We start from the raw sequence: 22,186 nt of genomic DNA, 5'->3' as shown, positions 1-22,186 counted from the left end.
TATATGCTTTATAACTACTTAATATTATAGCTACATAAAGAATTATTATAGATGCCAACCTAGGCAGGTACCTAAATACCTATTAGATCAAAGTAATATTATGGTTTAAGAGGACATGATACCCGTATGTGTTGTCTCCGTCTTACAAGTGCATTATAATATAGTAAATTATACGTTCAGCAGAACACGTGTAGCTCCGTTAGTTTAAAATGTAGAGTGAACTGACCTCTTATAAAATTTTAAGGTAAGATTATTATCTAGATAACCTCATATGCTTTTTATTATATGTATATTACATTTAAAGCGAGTTATGAGTATTTTAAAATTGTAAATTTTTTGTGCATCTTAAAATATTCATAACTTGCTTTAAAATTTAAATATAATAAAAAGCATATGAGGTTGTCTAGATAATAATCTTAAATTTAAATTTCATAAGAGGTCAGTTCACTCTAATTTTTAAGCTAACGGAGCTACACGTGTTCTGCTGAACGTAACATTTACGCATTTACCACATAGACATATAAATCTATGATTTACCATAATAATATAAATATAATATAATGCACTTGTAAGACGGAGACAACATATTATTATGCGGGTATCACGTCCTCTTAAACATTAAATTCATAATAAATAAATAGCGATTTTGGCAGTGACCTCTAGCGGAATCATTTAAAACGACATGTCGTCGTTTTATTTTTCACGTCCATGACGGACGCAGGTGGTTTATGGAGTGACAAGTGCAGTTTCACAACAACAATCATAAATGTTGACTAAAATTTCGAACATCGTCGTTCTTATCAGTCGTTTGTAACCGTTAAAAATTGTAAATTTATCGTAGTATAGTCACTATAATATAATATTGTACATTACTAATTCCTGGCGATTACCGTCTTGCCGATTAGGATCTCGTTTGCTTGTGATATTATATTGATCAGGTTTTAGACGTATTCTTTAATGTTTAATCTATGATATTTATATTGCCTGTTCGCGGTTGTCTGTAAAAACAAAATTATAATGCCGTACGCCCGCACTCGTTACTCGTTAGTACATACCTACTTAGTATTCTTCAATCGTACGGATATTTGAATATCGTGTTTTTTCATGTCCAATGGTCACTGCGTCTTCACTCTTCAATCTAGTCGTACCTAAATAATTGTAATATCCGATCTTGGATATCGAACCCTACCGGACGTGGACTAATCGAACAAGAGGTACTTTGATTACAGATATTGATCCATTTGGCGGCCGCGAACCTGACAGCCGGTAGTTTTTTCATAACGTTTTTCGTCCCACTCGTCCGCAAGCAGTGATCACTCGTAGACTATTAGTTACCAGTTAGGTGTCCATTTTGGTGGCTCGGTGAGTTTCAAATCGTTTTGGTTTACTACATAGGTACACACAATGACTAGAATATTGACAACCGTGTCAGATGTGTATGATCGCATGTCAGAATCTTTGAACAGCTACAACAACGTCAAGTATATGCCGTATCGTATTGCTCTGAAATTGACTGTCTTGCAAAAATACACTAGCTGTAAGTCCACATTTCTTTATATACCAAATTACCTACTTATGTCTTAGTCCAGGGTTTTATATACATATGAAATTATGAGCGAGTTGCCTATTTGATTATGTTTTTCAGATGCTTTTAAATAATAGGTAGGTATTTATGCTTGAAACTTGAGGTACCTACATGGTTACTTGTTATATCTTCCGGTTTAGATTTTGGCTGTACCTAGTATTAATTGTCTTAAAATATAATAAATATATTGTGTATCTTCAAAACTGAACCATTTTGTAAATGAGTTAACACTGCATTTTGTTCATATTAAACTAATAAAATAAATACAAGTGTATTTAATTTGTACTACCTATGTTCAGAAAACATTTTATATAGGTACAATATTATAACCAGAATTATAATCTAGTAGGTACCTATTTGTTTTAAATTTAAATTTACTAATTATGAATAGGTATTTAAGTAAATTCTCTTGTAATATTTTATTTCAAGTTTATCTAGATAAATGTAAGTACCTACCTAAATTGATTCCTATAAATTTAAATTTTTATAATTTAACTAGGTACATGTATGGTTCACTTAGTTTCATTGAACTTTTTCCAGCATCTAGGTTTGATACATAGATTTTTTTCAATTATTAGGTATCTACTAATTTGTGAAATATCAGAATAATTAATAGTCAATTATATTCAAGATTTGTTTTGATTATGTACCATTGATTATGTAATATCAATGATAATCTTTAAAATGCTGTGTATTATTTTAGTGGGTTATTAGGTAGGTATCTTTCATGTTTTATAGGCACTTGACAATAATTACATTCAGCTAATTCAGCTATTCCTGTTATTAGGTACAAAAGTTATTCTCTGTGTAGGTACGGTTTTTACTAGTTATATTAATATAATATAATAGGCTCGATTTGGTCAGAAACTGACAATGGTTCATATAATGAAATATTTATAAAATAATAAAAAATACACAAGTTGTTGGTATAAAAATTAGTCATAACTCTATTTTTAAATTATTTGGATTTAATTAAAAATATGGAATAGTTGACAATAATGAGCATAATTTTTAAAGATTTATAACAATAACAAATAAATATATACCAAAGTTTTGAGTTCTAACATTTAATCACAAGATAAATATTATAAAATAAAATAGTAGTAGAATGAAATGTATTATAATGAGCATTTTCCAATATGAGACTAATTGTATAGATGGTACATTATGAAGACACACGCGGTTGTCTACTGATATTGATAATACTGCTGCTTTCATATCTGGCATTAAATCTTTATTCAAAAATTCTAGGCCCGTTACAAACATAGCATGAGCTTGTTTAATATTATAAATCATATTTAAGTCTCTTGCTTCATGTATACTAACACTTCCTGAGTACATTGTACCTACGGCTATATATAATCCATCTTGACGCACTGCTAATGCTGACGTGGGCTCAGAAAACAATAATTCATAAATTATTTTATTCTTTACCGACCATCGCTGTAAGTTAGATTTTTGTTTAGGACCATTTGAAATTGTATATATGTTATAAATTGGTTTATTTCCAATTACACCAAATTTACATCTTTTGAATATTTGTTTATCATTATCTGGATCTGAATGAATAAGTGTTGACCGTTCATTAGTAACAGTATTCCAATGATAAGCTTTTCCATCTTTTGCAACACTTACTATGAATTTCCCATCGGAACTTATATCTATGTCATCAATTTCTTTAGTATGACATTTATATTCTTTCAATGGTCTAGTATCTTTAGTATCTTTTGATTTAACTATTGGAAAGTTCCAAAGTCGAATGCATCCATCGGTACCTCCGGTCACCATAAAATTGCCATCATTATTAATTTTCACAATCCTTTGTAAGGGTTCATCTTCACTGAAGTCTGTTAATAACGAATCTCCTGTTGTTATTTTAAAATTAATATCTTTACCTGCTTTACCATTATGAAATGTTGGTTCTATTATGATATCAGCCATATATTGTCGACATCCATCATTCTCATTTGCTGCAATATAGACTGTATTGCCTCTTATATTTGTACAACAGTTCATAATTACATTTGGACCGCTATCGTGACGAATTACTTTTGTCATTGATATAGTTTTACCATCTCTGTTAAGCTTGAATACTTCAAATCCATTAGCAATGCCAGTTTTGCTAGAACCGCCACCACCAGCAACCAGTATATAGTTCTTGAGAAACGTTTGAATTGAATACATTGGCAGATTTGTTGATGTGACCACTTGAGACATGCTTCCCATAGTTATAAATTGCTAATTTAATTAGTTGAATTCAGAATTTTGGAATATTTTTTATGTTGTTTAGTATTTTGCTTTGATGTCAAAATGTTATCGTTTTTATCATTATATATTGATAAGAAGACCAGTGCTAACATTTTAGAAGTACTTCATGTTTTAATAATAATTGTTTTGGAAAACAAAACTAATATAGCTTGCAAAATATTTAGAAAGTAGAATAATTACCGTTTTAGGAACCTGACTATTTTTATATTTTGCATTTTTGCTAGTAGGTTCCTAGTACCTACTACTTATATGGTCATATTGCGACTTGCGACGACATCTTGAATGCTCGATTTTCCTCCAGAACTCTTTTAAATATAAATGATATTCAAAATTTCAAATATAATAATTTTAAAACATTAGGTACTTAAAATATACTAATATGTTAACCATTTAATTTATAAATATTAATTTTACCACTATATTATAAAAGTTAATAATATCATTAATATTCTATATAGGATAATGTACTTTACCTACTGAGTATATCAGGCATCAGCTATAGTATGTTGTAAGGTAGTGTCTGTACTATACTGTGAATTTAGCTACTAATAGATTAGTAAATTAATTATAGTACTAGTAATAATGCATGATAATTTTTGGAGATATAATTCTACAATAATTTATAAGTGATTAAATATATATGTAACATAGTTATTGATTTCAGACTTTGTTTAAATTGACCCTACTTTTTTAACATGTTGATGAGCATAGGCGCAAATGGGGGAGGGGGCTTAGAGTGTATTAGCACTCTGAATTACTAATTAGCACCCTCAAATAATGTTCGTGTATATGTATCTAAAATTTCTCTTTTCAAAAAAAAACTAAAATGAAAAAATGCATAGCTTTAAGAACCCTTAGTATTTTTACTAAAATTGTCCCTATGTTAAAGAGATCCCTAATTGTTCCCAAATTAACTTGATTGCATTTTTAGAATTTTAAATTAATTAATTTGGTAATCTAAATTTAATGAATTAAATAATAATATGATTTAAAACTGAAATAGGAAATTTTTTTGTCTTTAAAGAAAGGTTTTATATAGAGTATATAGGTACTCATACCTATGTAGTATACATTTATCTAGAAATAATTTTATAATATATAAAATTTGATAGAAACTGATTTTTTCATTCGTAAATAATTTTAATTATTATTATTATTATTATTTTTTTTTATTGATCTTAAGCCCGGCGACTAAGGCCATTAGCTGTTGTAGGGATAAGGTTTTGGTATGGTAGATTGTTTTTATGGTTGTTACGGTAGGTAGCAAACACGGGTATGTATGGCAAAGTTTTTAACTACTATGAACCTGGGTGATCACTCATCCGGGAGGTAGTAGCTGTGCCGTTACTTACTCCCAGTCACATTCCCCGATTGGCAGCAGCCAACATGTCATGCCAAGCCACTATTTATTATTTATTAACTACTTTAAACACATTTAACTATGATATATTTGTGCTTATATTTTTATTTTGTACAAATTTAGCTACCTATGCAAATATTAATTTTTAATAATCTTTCTTTATATTTTAGTGGATAAAGTATCATTATATGTAATAAATGGTGTTTATGAACAGCATAAAGGAAAAAACCTAAATCTCATTGATAAGGTTATGTTAGATGATATTGTATCTGATATCTATTTTGCGGTTCAAAAGGAGCACTCAGATTTAACCTTTGATGGAGAAATAGTATCTAAAGTTTTAGTTCAGTTGTTGGGTCAAATATTTTCAAAGTGAGTTTTTATATTTTTATATTTAAAAATTGTACATCTTTGCGATTTGAATTAATTTCATTATTATTTATTTATGAATTTATGTTTAATTATTTTGTATAGACAGTGATCGTTAATATAGAATAAATATATTACATGATAATATGATATGCATAACTCTATTATACTTCATCTTCATTGGTCAATTTTAAATAATATGTTTGTTGTACAATAACTAATAATGCTGTTTAAAATATTTTTTTAGGTATACAAATAAACAAATCAACTTAAGATCTGCACTGAATGTCATAGCTTGTTTATCATGTGATAGACTTCGTGTACGATTGGGTTATATGTTCCAGTTAAATTGCCTTAACAATGAACTTGGATTAACAAAAGAATGTTTTAGAAATTTTTTAAGGGATCTCAGTTTATTACTAAACTTTTTATCAGAAAACAGTGTATTTGAGTCCTCTTCCATTAACAACATTATTGTTAATTGCTTCCAAAATGTAAATAATTAATAATAAACAAGTTGTTTTAACAATTATGTGTAATATCATTTTTTCTATTTAATTTTTCAGTTAAACAACCCAAATTATATGACTGAAGCAGAATTTATGCAGTGGTTTATGACTGAGCCACCAGTATTAGAATGGTTACAAATATTGTATAGAATAAAAATGGCAGAAAATGGTAAGGTTAATTAATGGAATTAGGATTATGAATGGTTTTTTCCAATCATGTTTTAGTCAAAATATGTGCATGTTTTTAAGTCTGATATAAATCAGACCACAATTCATAACATTAGTATGTTGTTTATTATAAAATTCAGAGTTCAAGTTGACTTTTGATCCACATAATATAACACACAAATTATTTTTGTGTGCAAATACCCAATTGGTAGTGTTTAAGGTTTATTATGTGGGTATACATTTTATTTTTAAATTATTAATAAATTAATAAACTTTAGAACTAAGTCTATATTGTATTTTCATATTCTTAGACATAATTTACATGTCTAGCCAGATATATGCATTTATAAATAAACTCAAGACTTGTATTTAGAATATTTTTTTTTGTTCTGGGAGGACTTAAAAAAAATACTTAAGCACAGATTTACAAAATAGTTCTAAACACTTGTTTTTATTGTAAACATTGTCAATTTGAATTGTATTTTATGATAATAATAGATAACAAAATATACTTTCACATATTGTCATGTTTGTGTTATTGTGTTGGTTCTATCATACAAATGTAAAATATATCTAATTTTAGTTCAGCAGTTTTAATTTTGTGTTATTGGCTTAGATATTAGAATGATATCTATTTCCCAACTAAGAAATAAGAACATTATTTGTGTTGTCTCTTTGGTTTTGTATGGCATTTAAATTTACAAGTTACAAGTATGTAAAATATTAGTATTTAGATATTTCATAAAAAATGTTTATATGTTCAAAACAAAATTACTCTATAATTCAGTTAAGTGCCTTTAAGTTTATTGTTTTGTCATATTTAAGCTACCAATACCACATCAAAATTGCTGAATGTAAATGCTTGTATATTATATGTTAGTCAGCGAAAGACATCACATTCGCATATGACATTCACTTAAAGCTTTTGGGGCCTTCTATTGGAGTACAAATATTCAAATGATTCCTAGTTTTTTGATGACCATATATTAAACCTTACAAAAAATATAATCAAAAATTACTGTTTTGGAAAAACAATCATGCCTCATAGAATAGTTAAACATTGATTACTCTTTTATTTAATTTAAAAGAGCATATCTTAATTCAGGTTGGTTTTTTAAAATTTACTTTAATAAATAGCATAGCAAAAAAAAAGCATTTTATAAACTTAAAAATGTGTGTTAAAACTTTTTGAAATCAGTTTTCAATCTAACCAGCATGAAGTGTTGGTTTATAAAGAAAAAAAACTATCAGACTTTCTATTTCATGATGCATGACAGATTTCCTGTATAGCAAATTTTTGTACTTAAAACGTGTTGGCTTTAATACCCTTAATAAAAACATTTTTTTTTCAGTCAACCATGAAGTGAACTGTAAAGTTTGCAAATTACCTGTGAAAGGTTTGCGCTATTTTTGTCTAAAATGTGTAAATTACAATCAATGCCAAAACTGTTTTCTGATTGGTGCTACTAACAAAAAACATAAATTAAAACATGCTATGCAAGAATATTGCTGGCTGGTTTGTATTATACATTACATTTTCCTAAAAGAAACCTTACTAATTTAGAGTTTAAAATTAAATTGAATTGTAATTTTTAGGAAACACCTCAACAGTTATACACACAATACTTAAAGTCCTATTTAGGAAGAATTTTTGGTTTAACATCAAAAATTCGATATCTACCTGTTGAAATGCCAATTGATGTTATTGAAACAAAAAAAAAGTAAATATAATTCATATATAATATTATTATTATTATTATTATTATTGCTATAATTATTTTATAATAAAAAGCAAATTAAAAAAAAATATAAGGTATTATTATTATTAATTATTATATTAATTACATTGAACAAATCATTCTGTGGTGCATAATCTTATTCATATAGTATTCTTATTTTTAAAAAAATACTATAGGCAATGGGGGCTTTAGCAGTACAAACATGTTTTCTCATGGAACAGAGTATATATAACTATTCATTGTTTATCACATAGAAATGGGAATATAAATTTAAATAACTTAAATACATGATAATAGTGCACGAGTATATTATATATCTTGTAACATATTTTTTTTAAATATGTTAATACTAAAATAAAATTCAATGTTGTATTTATTTTAGTATTTTTATATTGTTTTTCATATTTTTTGAGATGGCTTTTTCTTCTTTGATTTTTTAATGCTTGAAATAGTTGATCTTGTAACAATCATATTTCTATAATCATCTTGTGAATAATCTATTGTAATTCGGTTGGCAGGCTAAAAATGTAATTTACATGATAAGTAAATAAGTAATGACAGTGGTGTACTCAGATATTTTCAATGTGAGAAGGGGGAAATAACAAAATTATATGTTTATACATATAAATCAAAATATTTGTTAAATTGTATGATTCATTTTTATACATCTATACATATAATCGAAAAATACCACCCTCCTCAAGTGTACGCTGCGACTGATTAATGGTATTTAATATTTGAAATTATGTAAATAATTATGTAAAATTAATTTTGATGAAAAAAATTTTTTTAAATATTTAAATGTTTGTAAACACATACAAATATTTAGATTACAAGTTTTGATAAAAGTTATTAATTATTGTATGTTAGGATATTAGATTCTAAGTGTGGCATTGAATGTATTGATTTTACAATAATGTGTGTATTTTGTTCATGTCACCACCCTAGAAAAATTATTGTAATATTTTAGTTATGAATATTAAATTTCTTTTTTTAATGATAAAAATACATGATTTACTTAGGTACTTCATTAATCAATTACAGTCATTCGGCTGAATACTATGTCAATCAATCAGCTACATATATGGTATGGAAAAACTAATTTTTGTCATACTCATGTATTGTCAGTTATCTTTTTTTTTTGTATACATATATTATTTATTTTTGTTATTGCTGCCATTTCATGTATAATAAATGTTACCATGTCGTATCCAGAGGCACAAACTAATACAAATTATGGAGGGTGGAAGGGGGAGTAAAACAAAAGTATTCAATATCCACTTATAAAAAAAAATTCTCTGCGATCACATAATATATTCCTTCTAAGTTCTAATAACAACCTTACTCTAAAAATAAAAACATACAAATTAGAATAGTAAATCTCAATTATAATAGTTAATAACAAAATGGGTACTTGTTTGTTGATCTCTGCTATAAATAGGTTAGGTTAGGTCATATTTTACAAAATGTTACTGAAGGCATTTCTTGGGGCTTGGGCCCAGTATTATATGAAATGAACAATTGTGTGTGTTGGTAGTCTAGAATCAAGTAGCCAATTATTAACTTTTAAACCCTTTACCTTCCGACAACTTATTTACCGACACTGCCATTGCTCCCTTAACAAACATTATATAGCAACTTTCACACATTTCACTTACTTTAATTACATTATTATTTTGTAAAAATGTGATATCAGTATCATTGTTAAAAACAACTGTAATTTACTAAAATTTTATAGGTTAAGTTAAAAAACTGTATGAACAATAATGACACACTAATACAACTATACGGCAGTACAATAGCATACAAGAGTAGCGGAGAGAGAAATTGTATACAGTATACTGGCGGGACAATAACAAACAATTACCATAAAATGTATTAAATAAAAATAGAAAATATAATTTACATTGTGAAATAACAATATCCGCCAACATTTAAAAAAAATATAACTATTACCTAATCTTAAATTGAGTTCAATCCATTTTCAAAAAAGGAGTAATAATAAATGAAACTTATAGCTCATTTTTCTATAAAATTTATTTTTATATTTTCATTTAATCTAAAAAAAAGTATAAAATATTTTTATACTAAATGTTCAGTGTTATGAAGGGCGGCAGTTACCCCCCTGTTCTCCTAGATTTGCCAAGTTTGTTGAAAAATTTAGGTTATAAAAACGCAATTAATGGTTTTTGTTTAAAATATTATTATTGTTATATCTAAAATTTATGTTTATTTTGTTACTTAATAAAAGTAATTTTGTTGATTCTTAGTTTTTTAAGTTTTTTGATTGTCATCCCCCTAGGTTTTGACAGATGGACTGCCTTCCTACTAAATAAATTGTTTTAAAATTGTTGGTATTTACATAGTATACATTAAATATGATTAAAGGATTCCAAATAAGTTTAAATCAATTAATAAAATATTTAAGAATTATTTAAATCGAAAATTGTTTGAATGACTATTCTTATTTTATTTCTTTATATTAATATTTAATTATAGTCAGATGAAGATTTTAATATTATTTATGAAATGACTAGATAATCTTATATTTGAGTTTTTTTTAAATAATTTGGAAAAAATTCTTAGTTTTTAACATAAAAAAATTCATCAATTAATTTATATACAGAGTGATTCATGAGGTGTAAAACACTCATTATTTATAAAAACTATTTACTTTTTTCAAAATTTTAGATCTATGCTATATGAATTTTTAATATTTTTCACCCTTATTTTTATTAGGTAAAGCACTATCAACTTTTTATTTTTAAATGGCAACCTATATTTACAATATTATAAATTAATAAGGCTATTTTTTTTAATGAATTTTCACGTTTAAATTTTCATTTTTTGTTAAACCGTTGACGAGTAATCTCAAAGTTGGATGGTTTTGGGGTGGTGTTTGTGTATAAATGTGTTATACCATGTCAGTACCGCGGCCGCAGCAATTGGGATGTTTGTACTCTAGCGTAAAACATAATACACTTTTCAAATAAATTCAGTAAGTACGATAGTTAAGCCTAAGTTGTGCCCAAAAATAGGTAAACATATTTACACAGGACAAACACCACTCCAAAACCATCCAACTTTGAGAGACTATATCTCGTCAATGGATTAACGAAAAATGAAAATTTAAACGTGAAAATTTATTTAAAAAAATAGCCTTATTAATTTATTATATTTTTAATATAGGTTGCAATTTAAAAATCAAAAGTTGATAGTGGTTTACCTAATAAATATAAGGGTGAAAAATCTTAAAAATTTATATAGTTTTAGAACAGCATGTATCAAAAATTTTGAAAAAAAAAAATTTGAAAAAAGTAAATAGTTTTTATAAATAATGAGTGTTTTACGCCTCATGAATCACCCTATATATATATATATTTTTTTTTTAAATTAAATTAGAATAAGATAAATTATTATAATGTTTGAAGAACTTGGTAAAACTCACTGTTCGTAAAATATTTTGTTGAAGAACATATTGCATTATTTCTTCACATTCTTGTCGGTTATTATGAATATCAGCTATAATTGAATTTGTTTGTGCATAAATTAAATTATCCTATATATAACAAAAAAAAAAACAAAAATTGAGTACTTTAAAAGAAATTTATCAAATGTGTCTTACCATATTACAAATATTTGCAATAAATATTTTTCTGGTTGTTTATTTTTATATAAAAACTGAAATTAATATTGAATAGTATATTATTTATTTTAGAAAAAAAATTGTAGTAGGAATACTATAAGAGAGAAGAAGATTTCTAGTAGGTCTATCTAAAGATATTGATTCGATTTTTAGCTGGTTCGTTTAATTTATCTTAATTATTGCATTAAACAAGACGAGGTCATTGGTAATAAATAATTGATAACACAAGTGAAGTATTAAGTTATTAGAATATAGCGTACCTACAAAAATTATTTTTAATTGTTTTAATTCATAAATATTTATTTTTTATACTTATATTTAATCATTATCTGAATAACTTTAGTATAATAAAAAAAAATGTTTTCATTATGATAAAGGTAATTAGTAATTACTAATTACTAATAATTTCAACAAAAAAAAAATTTTTTTGCTATGAAATTAAAACTCTTGAAATGTATTATAAACTGTTGATATTGTTTTTAGTTGTACTATCTACTACCTAAATTATTATTTTTTAACCCTCAAGATTACATTATTTTGTCTTGTTTTCACTCTTTTAAAGTACTTTTATATGGGTAATTATATAATAATATGTTATTTTGTATACATTACATTTAAAAAAAAATGTTAATATGAAGGGGGTTTTTTGGATAAATATAGTGATTAATAAGTGAAAATATTTTGTATAAATTAAAAATTGGGGCAGTGGGTGACTTACTTTTTTTAAACTGCTTGTGCTCTTAAAATACCTCTGTGCGCCACTGCACAGTTTATATAATATTTATCAAAATGGTAACAAAAAAGTAAATTAGGTGAAAATAAATAAATATCATGAAAAATTTTCAAGATTTGTATTCCCTTTGCCTTCCGCTTATATATACTTAGATAATTATGAACAACTTTTATTAACACTTGATGAAGCATGTAAATACAAAAATATTTTACTTTGACATGGCGTGCTTTGTATTAAACTTTTTTTAAATTTGTTTTTTAGTGCTAAAGAATTCAGTAGTATCTCAATTGATTCCATCACAGTTAAATCACCTCGTCAAGAATTGCAGAGTGTTATATCACAAATAGAAAGAGAAAATAGGTAAAGACATATTATATGATTTGGTTAATTTTTAATATAGTAAATAATTACTTTAGGTTGTACAGAAAATTGCATATATTTAAAAATAACTTCATCCATTGAATTATATTACGCATCAATAACAAACACAAATAAACTTAATTAAATATTTTATTGGAATAGTTCTCAGGTATTTAAAATTAAAAGTGCATGCAAGAATATGAAAAATATTTAACTTGAATTATTACACTTGGAGATTTTAGATTTTGAGCTTTGCGATAAATTTACTGATTTTACAATAATGTGTATTTTTTTCTGTCTGTCATCAGCATTTGGTGATTACATTTGACTTCATTTTTCAACATCAGAACCTATTCTGATAGAAAAGTGAATTTAGATAAAACTTTTGAGAGGTAAAAGTTGAAAATTCCCATTAGTTAGTATGTTGATTAAAAAGTGGGTAAAAAATAGTAATTTTTACACAAAATCAATTTTTAATATTACTCAAAAACTAAAAACCGCAGACACTGGAAACTTTCACAAAATATATGTATTGTCATTTTCCATATAAGGAAATATTTATTTATGTATTATATGTGTTAACATTTTTCGAATTTAGTCATTTTGCTAAAATTAATTCAGAATAAAAACACTCACTCAATAAAAAAGCTTGAAAATTTAATTTAAGATTCCTCATATAATAGGGGTTCAAAAATATTGAACATAATTAGACACGATTATTTTATCTATGAATTTAAAGTTTGATTTTTGACAAAATTCATCAAAATCTCAAGGTTAGTTTTTAGTTGAAATTCGTAAAAATGTTCTTTCCTTAGCTAACGTCAGGGATTCGAATGGAAGATTCTTCACGATTCGTTTTAACTTAAAAATAAAAAAATAAATAATTATCTAATGTAATATTAATTTTTTTGTGATCGTTTGAATTTAAAAAAAAAAATACGATATTAGATTTTCTACAATATTTAGTGATTTTCCATTTATCAGTTTTTGATATTTTGCTGTAATTCAAAAACAAATAACTTTGAAATTTTCAATAAATAATTATATAGCCATGAGAAAATTTTCAAATTTTGTAAATTATTTTTCAGATATAAATTTATAAAAATTTGTTTTTCATAGCTAATATTAGAAATTTTATTAGTAGGTAGTCAATTCACTCTCAATTTTAAACTAACAGAGCTGCACTCGTTCCGCAGTGTGTAAATTTTGCTATATTACGCACTTTTAAGACGGAGACAACACATGCGGGTATCACGACCTCTATAAATGTTTATACATTCATAAATAATAATATCTATATATTTTATCAAAGTACCGCGTATTATTTTCGTTTGATCTGTTATATATTTTAACAAAATATTTTTTTAGCTAAATGTTAAAATAATAAAAATATGAATTGATAATTATTTTAAGCTTAATAGTGTAATGCTGTTTTGCGTAAAAAATTGATTAAATTTAATGGATCACTAAATCTTTTTTAAGGGACCATTAGCTCTCTTTTGATTATTCATTAAATGTTTAGTGCAACCCGGCATAATTGTATTATAACATAAAATAACTATTTTATCAGACAATCATGGAAATATATTACATCCTTCTTTAATATGTAAGTATATTAAAAAGGTCAAATTTAAACATGTTATAAGTAGGTATTTCTTTTAAGATTAGGGAACTTAAAAAATATATCAATGATTATTGATTATAAAGTAATGACTATTACTCAACAATAAACAATTCATCAACAATAATAATATATAATAGGCTCGGATTTTATAGCAATAAAAATAACTGGAATAAGCGTTATAATATGACATAGAAAATCTTAAAATTATCTCTAAAAACATAAAAAAATAGCAAAAATAAAAAATTTATTCTTCTTCAAGTTAAAAAAAAAAAAAAAAAAATTGCATACGAATATTACAGAATATTTTAGACAAAAATGTATAAATACTGCTCGTACAACTGATAAGGAGCCATAATTATTTACTGTTACTAAAGGCCAATTCGCCAGACTACTTTAAAATCGATTTCCATATAAATAAAAATGTAGGTATTTTCTATTTTTTCTATAGATTCAAATAATATAATTTAATTAAAATAAATGACAAACAACATACTATAAACTAGATTCGCGGAAATTAGAAATACAAATTAAAACGTTTATTATGTAAATTAGAAAAAAATAGCATCTAAACTTGAAAAATACGAGTATAGCATTAAAATTCTAAAATACTTCAAATATTAAAATTAAAAAAAGGCGGGTAAGTCGTGGATGTCGCTCTGCTGTACAGTAGGTTACAAGTGGGTTACTGTAATGGATGGAATTAAATTTGAATCCAATGATATTATATCATTGTATACGAAAAATGATTCTGAGCGAAGACGGTTTATCTGTCTAGGTCCTAGACTCTAGGATATATTATAGATAATTAAAAATTTTCAAATCTTAGAATTAAAAAGAAAAACTGTTATGAATTTCTACCTAAGATAATTTGAACATTGCCGTAATTTTTACGTATTTAGTCAAAATTTGAACTTTAAATGCTTATAAAAAAAAATCGTGCCTATGTATTTTTAATATTTTTTAAGTGCTATTGTTACAATGTGTTAGAAGTCTTGTATTAAATTTTCAAGCTTTTCTACTGAATAAATAATTTTTTATCGATATTTATAGAACAAAAAAAAACTAAAAAAGTTGAAAAATTAGAATGTCAGTAAACAGCTCAAAACAAATCTAAATATTTTTAAAATGTTATCAAATAAATAAAATGCCTATATAAACATTCAGTGAAAATTTCAAGTATCTGCGGTCATTTGTTTTAGAGTTACACCAAAATAAGGAATTTGCTAAAAGTGAAAATCCAATGTTGTAAAAATTTAAATTTCAAATGCTCATAAAAATTTAATTTGAATTTCGGGTGGACTTTTTAAATGTGATAAAGATTGAAAAACTTTTAAGGAATCTTGTATTAAATTTTCAAATCTTAGATTTAAAAAGAAAATTTTTTTATGAATTTCTAGCATAAAATAATTTGTGAATTTTCGTGATTTTTACGTATTTTGTCAAAATTTAAACTTTGAATGCTTATAAAAAGAAATTGTGACTATGAATTTATTTTATTTTTCAACTGCTATTGTAAAAATAATATGTTAAGAGCCTTGTATTACATTTTCAAGCTTTTCTGCCTAACAAATACATTTTTATCGATATTAATTTAAAAAAAAACTTATAATGTTCAAAAATTTCAAATGCCTATGAATAGTTCAACTTAAGTCGAAAATTTTTGAAAATTGCATCGTGAATAGAATATACTTATATAACCATTCGTTGAAAATTTCATGTATCTATGGTCATTTTTTTAAATGTTACATCAAAAACCAAAATCGATTTTGTCGAAAACTGATTGTGCGTAAAATTTCCCGTTTTTCCCGTAATTTTTAGTTTGTTTTTCTCGATTATTTAGAAAAGTATTAAGAATTTTTTACTTTTGCCCCCCAAAGTACCAACTAGATTCACTTTCTGATCAAACGAGGTACTGAAGTCAAAAATCGAAGCACTTTTACTGCCCCAAAACGTGATGACAGACACAAAAAAAAAAAAAAAATAAATAAAATAAAATAAAAACACACATCATGGTAAAATTAATACATTCATCGTTCCGCTCAGAATCTAAAATTGAAATATAAAATTTTATATTAAAAGTTCCTAATACGAAATCTCTTCCATTCCTGGAAACCCACCCAGACGTCTAAAACAGAAATGGTGTCGTATCCTACTTGTTTACCCCCTCCCAATAGCTAATCCGTAGAAATGGCACCAATTTTGTTTAAATAATTTTATAAATAATAAAAAAAAGACAATTAGTGATTGTCATTACTGGATGACTTCTCGTAACATGTATATACCCTGTAATATTTAATTATTTTAATTGTAACCAATTATTAAAATTAATTTATATGTATCAACCACATAAGCCTATTGTGTCCCAAATGTATAGGTTGCTCATTCTAAATAAAGAAAATACAAAAAAACTAGACAAATGAGTTAATTAACTGTGAGTCCAAAGAGCGCGTGAACGCGTGGTGACCACTGTATCAGCATAGCGAGTACTTGTTTTTTTTTTTTTTTTTTTATCGTACACTTATTATTTTATCGGAATTAGTATTCATGTATTAATCTTAATGGTATTAAGTTTTTCGTTTTTTTTTTTTATCAATGTAAAATATACAATGTAACTTGTAATATGTTTCAGACTGTTGGAGATTGAAGTCAATACGCTGAAACGAGGGGATTCTCAGTTTGAAGCGTTTTTAGACCAACACCGTAGCAAAATCGAAAGACAGTTGATACGTCTAAAACAATTAAAGGTGGCTTAAGAGTTAATATATTGATATATTTTAAAATAAGTACCATATATTATGTGTAGGTCACTATGTCTATATAATCTATATTTATAAAATAACTTGTCCTAATTTATTTACCATGGTCTATTCTGAACCGCTGAAACTACGAGTATAATATGTAGTCATTATAGTTTTATGATGTAAATACCTGTTAAGACAGAATTGTCCAAAATTTGCATTTTAATAAAGTCCTTAAACAAGTGTTTTGAGATTTACGGTGAAAATTGAAATTTTTTTATGTAAATGGTTACCATATTGTTAACTCGGACAGATCAGGCACAAGAATGTGTATCAAATTACCGCGTTTACATGACTTCGATTAATTTAACTGTATCTTAAAACCAAATCGATATTTGTAGCCTATATAGGAACTTAAAAACTAATCAATTGATTTCGATGTAAATCTTAGACATTTTCTTAGAGATATTAGAAAAAAGTTTAAATAGTAAGGAGTTTATAACATGTTAAAAAATATGTCAAGGGTTAAATCTAATCCGAGACTTAAGTTTGCCTATCTAGGTCGAACTATTTCATAATAAAATTCTAAGTGCACTGATGCAGATTTTCCCGTGAATTGAGATACTTACAGGCTACAATAATACTGAGATATACTCAAATCGAAATTCACCAATATTCCCATACGAGTGAAGTCGAGTTATTACGTTAGTATAGTATAAAGTGAAGTTACAAGTTATACTACATTTAACACTGATAATTTTAAACCAATGTTTTTGAGAGTTACTTCAAAGCGGATTGAAGAATTTATTGGTTTTACATTAATGTTTTTTTTTTCAAATCTGAGTAAAACGATGGATGTATGTATTGATTTTACATAGATAAGTGATTTTTTTTTTTATGATACTATTTTATAGTAAATAATAAGAAAGTGAATCTAGTTTGTATTTGAGAGGTCAAAAGTAAAAAATGCCTATTAATTTTCCTTATAATTGAAATAAAACCATACATTTTTATGCAAAACCAGCTATTGACAAAATTGTTTTTCTTATTTTATTGTTGTCCAAAAGCAAATTACCGCAGATTTTTGAATTTTTTTATCAAGCTTTATACTACTAATTTTTTCTACACACATAATTTTCATTTTTTTTTAAATTCTTATAGCTAAGTATTGAAAACTCATAATAAGTATCTAGTAAAACTTATCTGATTTACCAGACACCCCTAATTCGGCCATTTTTTTGGGGAACTTTGTCAGTTTTTGGTCGAAAAAAATGTTGGTGAAATCAGAATTGGGCGGATGGACTTAGTTCTGAAGTTTTAACTTTATATGATAAGCCTTACTTTTCAGTATATACTTAACTTCATAATCATAAGTTTCAATAACAATAATTGCAACAAAAAAAGGGTGTCCTGTAAAACAGAAATATACCCCTATTTATACATCAAACCTATTCACATAATTCTACAGTAAATCGGCATTTAAAACGAATAACAATAATATAATATGATAAAAGTATAATATACTATATTACATTCTTAACCAATCCAGGTGGTATGATGATTGATTGGATGAAAATTAACCAAAACAAATCTATACACACAATATTCACACTCAAACAAGGAACATGTTCAAACATTATTCTCAACAATGTACTAATTCACACATCCGACACTGTTAAATATTTAGAATTATTCCTTGACAAAAGACTCACATGGAAGAAACACCTCTAAACCAAACGACTAACCTTTAAAAATCACATACGTATGCTCAAACCTCTGCTAATTAGTAATAATTACTCCACTCTAAACACCAAACTAATAACCTACAAAGCGCTACTTAAACCAGTCTGGATGTAAGGACTTCAACTGTAGGGTTCAGCCAAAAAATCTAATACTAACAGAATCTAAACGTTCCAAAACACTTCACTCCGATGATTATCCAATGCTCCACCATATATTTCTAACCTGCACGCTCTTCATAATGGTCTCCATATGAAAACAATAGTTGAGGAGGCAGTCATTTTCTACACGATTTCATAAACGACTCCAAACTCACTCTAACCCTGTTCTGGGTTTTGTTTCAATCATTACTGTAGCTCACTTGACGAATCTACTGTTCAGCTAAGAGGAATCCTTATCTACATTTTTTAAATTTTTCATTCTGAAGACACTTTCTAGCAGAATTAATTATCTTCTTATTAACTTTAATGAGGTTTCTGTTAGCTAATTGGATCTAAATGGTACTTATGTGACGTCAAAATTGAAAATTCTCAGCACTTCAAAATAAATAAGGAAATGAAAAATAAAATACAAATATTTGTTGAAGTTCTAAAATTATTATTAAAATTATTGTTTGATAACCTTTGATTACAAAAAATGATTATAGTCTGCTTATAACCGGTTCTCATCAAATGCAATGATTTATCATTGAATTGAAATTTAACAATTACATTACAGTACCAACTCCTATAGGTACTGTACAGTCTGTATATCAGAGTTATTATTTATCTAAACGCTACTTGACGTGGTTTTTAACTATGATTTTAAATTAAGAAATCTATTTAAAGTTGAAAATTATTTTCATAGTTTATGTTGATATACTTAATATTTTTTACTGTTACTATTACTTATTAGTATCAAGCACTTATCCAGTTTCTATAACTAAGTTTGAATAATCTATTTAATCCAATAATAGATACATAACGAATGAACGATAAAACAAATTTGTTATCTTGGGTGACTAGTAAACACATAATATTATAGAATAGAGATACTGCATACGATTTTGATTTTAAAAAAAACTCTTCTGGGCTATTGTCAATTTATGGATGTTAAAATATATATTAATAATATAGTGTTGTCGACTTATTAAAATAATAAATTAAAGCTTATCATGTATCCATGTATATTGTAGAACCATTTGAGCGGTACATTCGGACGCGGAAAGATGAAGCGTATGCAGAGCACGCCGCTGATCGTGTCGAGACTGGACCGTAAAGATGACGGAATCGCCGCGGTCAATCTGAGTCCGATATTTTCTGCCGAGGCATCGTCACGCGCCACGCACAGCTGTACTGGTCTGGATGCACTCAGCACGTTGTATGGCGAGAAGACGGCTGCACAAGGTTTGGCCGCCGAACCGAACGAGTTTTCTTACTGGTTGGGCCCGAAAATTGCCACCGCCAATAACCGAGAATTGGACGGGACTTATATCGAAAAACCTGACCAAACCGACAAAGAAAACGACGCTGCTGTTTCCGTCGCTGTGTCGGCCAGATCCGAGCCTGAACCGCCATCGTCGGTCTTATCCGACATCCTGAATAAGCCGTCTGGTGGTGGCGGCGGGCCCAAGTCTCCTGACAAAATTTCCATTACGGTCAACAAACAGTCGTCGGTGTGGCTCAACGCCAGCAGAGACTATGCCAGAGAACCAACTGACGACAAGGACATGGACGAATTGCACACCGAACTAGATAAGATTTTGGACCAGTTACAGAAACTCGTGACTTAGATTAAAAAAAAAAAAAAACGACTAGCGTTTATTTTTTCCTATTAAATTTAATTCTGCACTCTATAATATATATTGTATACCTAATATATATATATATACATTTATTATAATTTGCATGATAACGTATTACTATATTTAAAATACTTTAATTTATTTGTATATTATTAAGAGCACATATTTTAAGAGTCGATTACGATACTCAAAAAATACATATTTTGCAATTATATTATTATAAAATTCATAAAACTCTATTTTGTTCCCAATTCAAATGTACTTAAATATTCTTATATTTTTTTTTAGATGTGTTCCTATTTAAAGTATATACATCTGTATTATATATTTAGTCTTTTAAAAAAAATAGTTGGATACCTTAAAATCGTAAAAATGTTTAAAAAAATTTTCAAACATAAGTACAAATGGTTGCACACGAATTGCGTACCAAAATACCTTTAAAGCATGAAGTGCTATAATTGTAAATTTCTTATAAGTTATGAATCTACAATAATCGGCACTTGAAAACTTTTTAAACTCTAACACACTTCATATTATTGATAAAAATGAAATATATAAATTAATACTCATGAGGGCTTACCGGTAAATAGTAGTTACTAGTTAATAAACCTGCATTGCGTAGGTACATGTGTATAATATGATGCATTTGGATGTGACCTATTCGCTAAAAATTGCTCTCATAATAGCAATCTATTTATCCGTATTATGTATCTTAGTGGCTAGTGCTAATAAACGTCTAAAAATTATATTGAAATATGTAATATTTTTTAACGAATTAATATCATAACTGAAGACCATAGTTATATAACTTTTTTTCGGTAAATATTTCATGATTTAAAAATACAAAATTGATTGTATTTTACTATAATAATAATTGTTAAATGTGGACTTAAAAAACAAATGGTGCTAAATTAAAATTTGTGGGTGCTTAGAACACTTTGGCACTAAGTTGAGCCAATGATTTGGAGTGAATTAATGACGAACAATTAATTTCTATTTCATTATAGAATGTTCTGTTTATGCTGCCGGCATCGGTATGGGAGGTGCCGGGATTTGTTTTGATAAACCTAATCGATCGATTGAGTGATTTTATGAACTGGAATACTACCTACTATATATAGCTGTTAGTCTGTAGAATACAGCTTATTGCGGCATGCTCTAAAATCTATCGATTGAATATTCCGTTAAAAATTTGCTGATTTCATTACATTTATAAATCGAATTTTGTGTGAGAAATGTTGATAAAAAACTGTAGGATCAATTTTATTTCCACTCATTAAATTTGAATTGTTTAAAAAAAAATCTTTGTTTTACAATGTTTTTTTTTTTTTAACTGGTTAAATAAAATTAGCATATCGACTCACAGTTTGGCTGAAATTTAACGAATAAAGACCATTTCATAATTATAATCTTAATCCCAATAGGTAATTATTTATCTCAAATAAAACTCTTTTTTACTATGCAATGATTATCGGTAGCATTAGTGCATACTTGTGCATATAAAATTAATGTCCAATACGTACTGTACATATTATATTCTGCCCGAATCTTTAGTTTTTGATAG

At 26.8% G+C, this 22,186-nt stretch overlaps 2 protein-coding genes and 1 long non-coding RNA gene across 6 annotated transcripts; 1 reads left to right on the top strand and 2 right to left on the bottom strand.

Moving 5' to 3' along the window:
- The first annotated feature begins 832 nt into the window (after nt 1–832).
- LOC107169922 (dystrophin-related protein 2-like) lies at nt 833–21,376 on the top strand. Of its 4 annotated transcripts, none has more exons than XM_089224587.1 (10): nt 833–1,158; nt 1,230–1,537; nt 5,384–5,585; nt 5,830–6,076; nt 6,149–6,260; nt 7,612–7,775; nt 7,856–7,980; nt 12,639–12,737; nt 16,991–17,105; nt 20,014–21,376. In XM_089224587.1, exons 2-10 carry the CDS (start codon nt 1,405–1,407, stop codon nt 20,608–20,610), a joined length of 1,794 nt encoding a protein of 597 aa, XP_089080713.1. In that variant the 5' UTR covers nt 833–1,158; nt 1,230–1,404; the 3' UTR covers nt 20,611–21,376. The 4 variants fall into 4 exon arrangements, with proteins under 4 accessions (XP_089080713.1, XP_089080714.1, XP_089080715.1 ...); XM_089224588.1 differs by having other exon boundaries at nt 833–1,214; nt 1,396–1,537; XM_089224589.1 differs by lacking the exon at nt 1,230–1,537 and having other exon boundaries at nt 833–1,214.
- On the bottom strand, nt 2,506–3,909 carry LOC107170155 (guanine nucleotide-exchange factor SEC12). Its single transcript, XM_015520203.2, has one exon. The coding sequence runs from the start codon at nt 3,809–3,811 to the stop codon at nt 2,657–2,659; it is 1,155 nt and encodes a 384-aa protein (XP_015375689.2). The 5' UTR covers nt 3,812–3,909; the 3' UTR covers nt 2,506–2,656.
- On the bottom strand, nt 7,991–11,781 carry LOC149057855 (uncharacterized). Its single transcript, XR_016191158.1, has 3 exons — nt 11,624–11,781; nt 11,447–11,557; nt 7,991–8,517 (listed from the first exon to the last, which is right to left on the bottom strand). It is a non-coding gene; the product is annotated as an uncharacterized LOC149057855 (long non-coding RNA).
- Nucleotides 21,377–22,186: the final 810 nt, after the last annotated feature.

This window comes from Diuraphis noxia, unplaced genomic scaffold, assembly GCF_037042655.1.
Source record: "Diuraphis noxia isolate RWA-SAM2 unplaced genomic scaffold, SU_Dnox_SAM2 contig0003, whole genome shotgun sequence".
In the NCBI taxonomy this organism is placed as follows: Eukaryota; Metazoa; Arthropoda; class Insecta; order Hemiptera; family Aphididae; genus Diuraphis; species Diuraphis noxia.
Note: the sequence above shows the minus strand (reverse complement) of the source record. Positions and strands in the feature narration are given on the sequence as shown.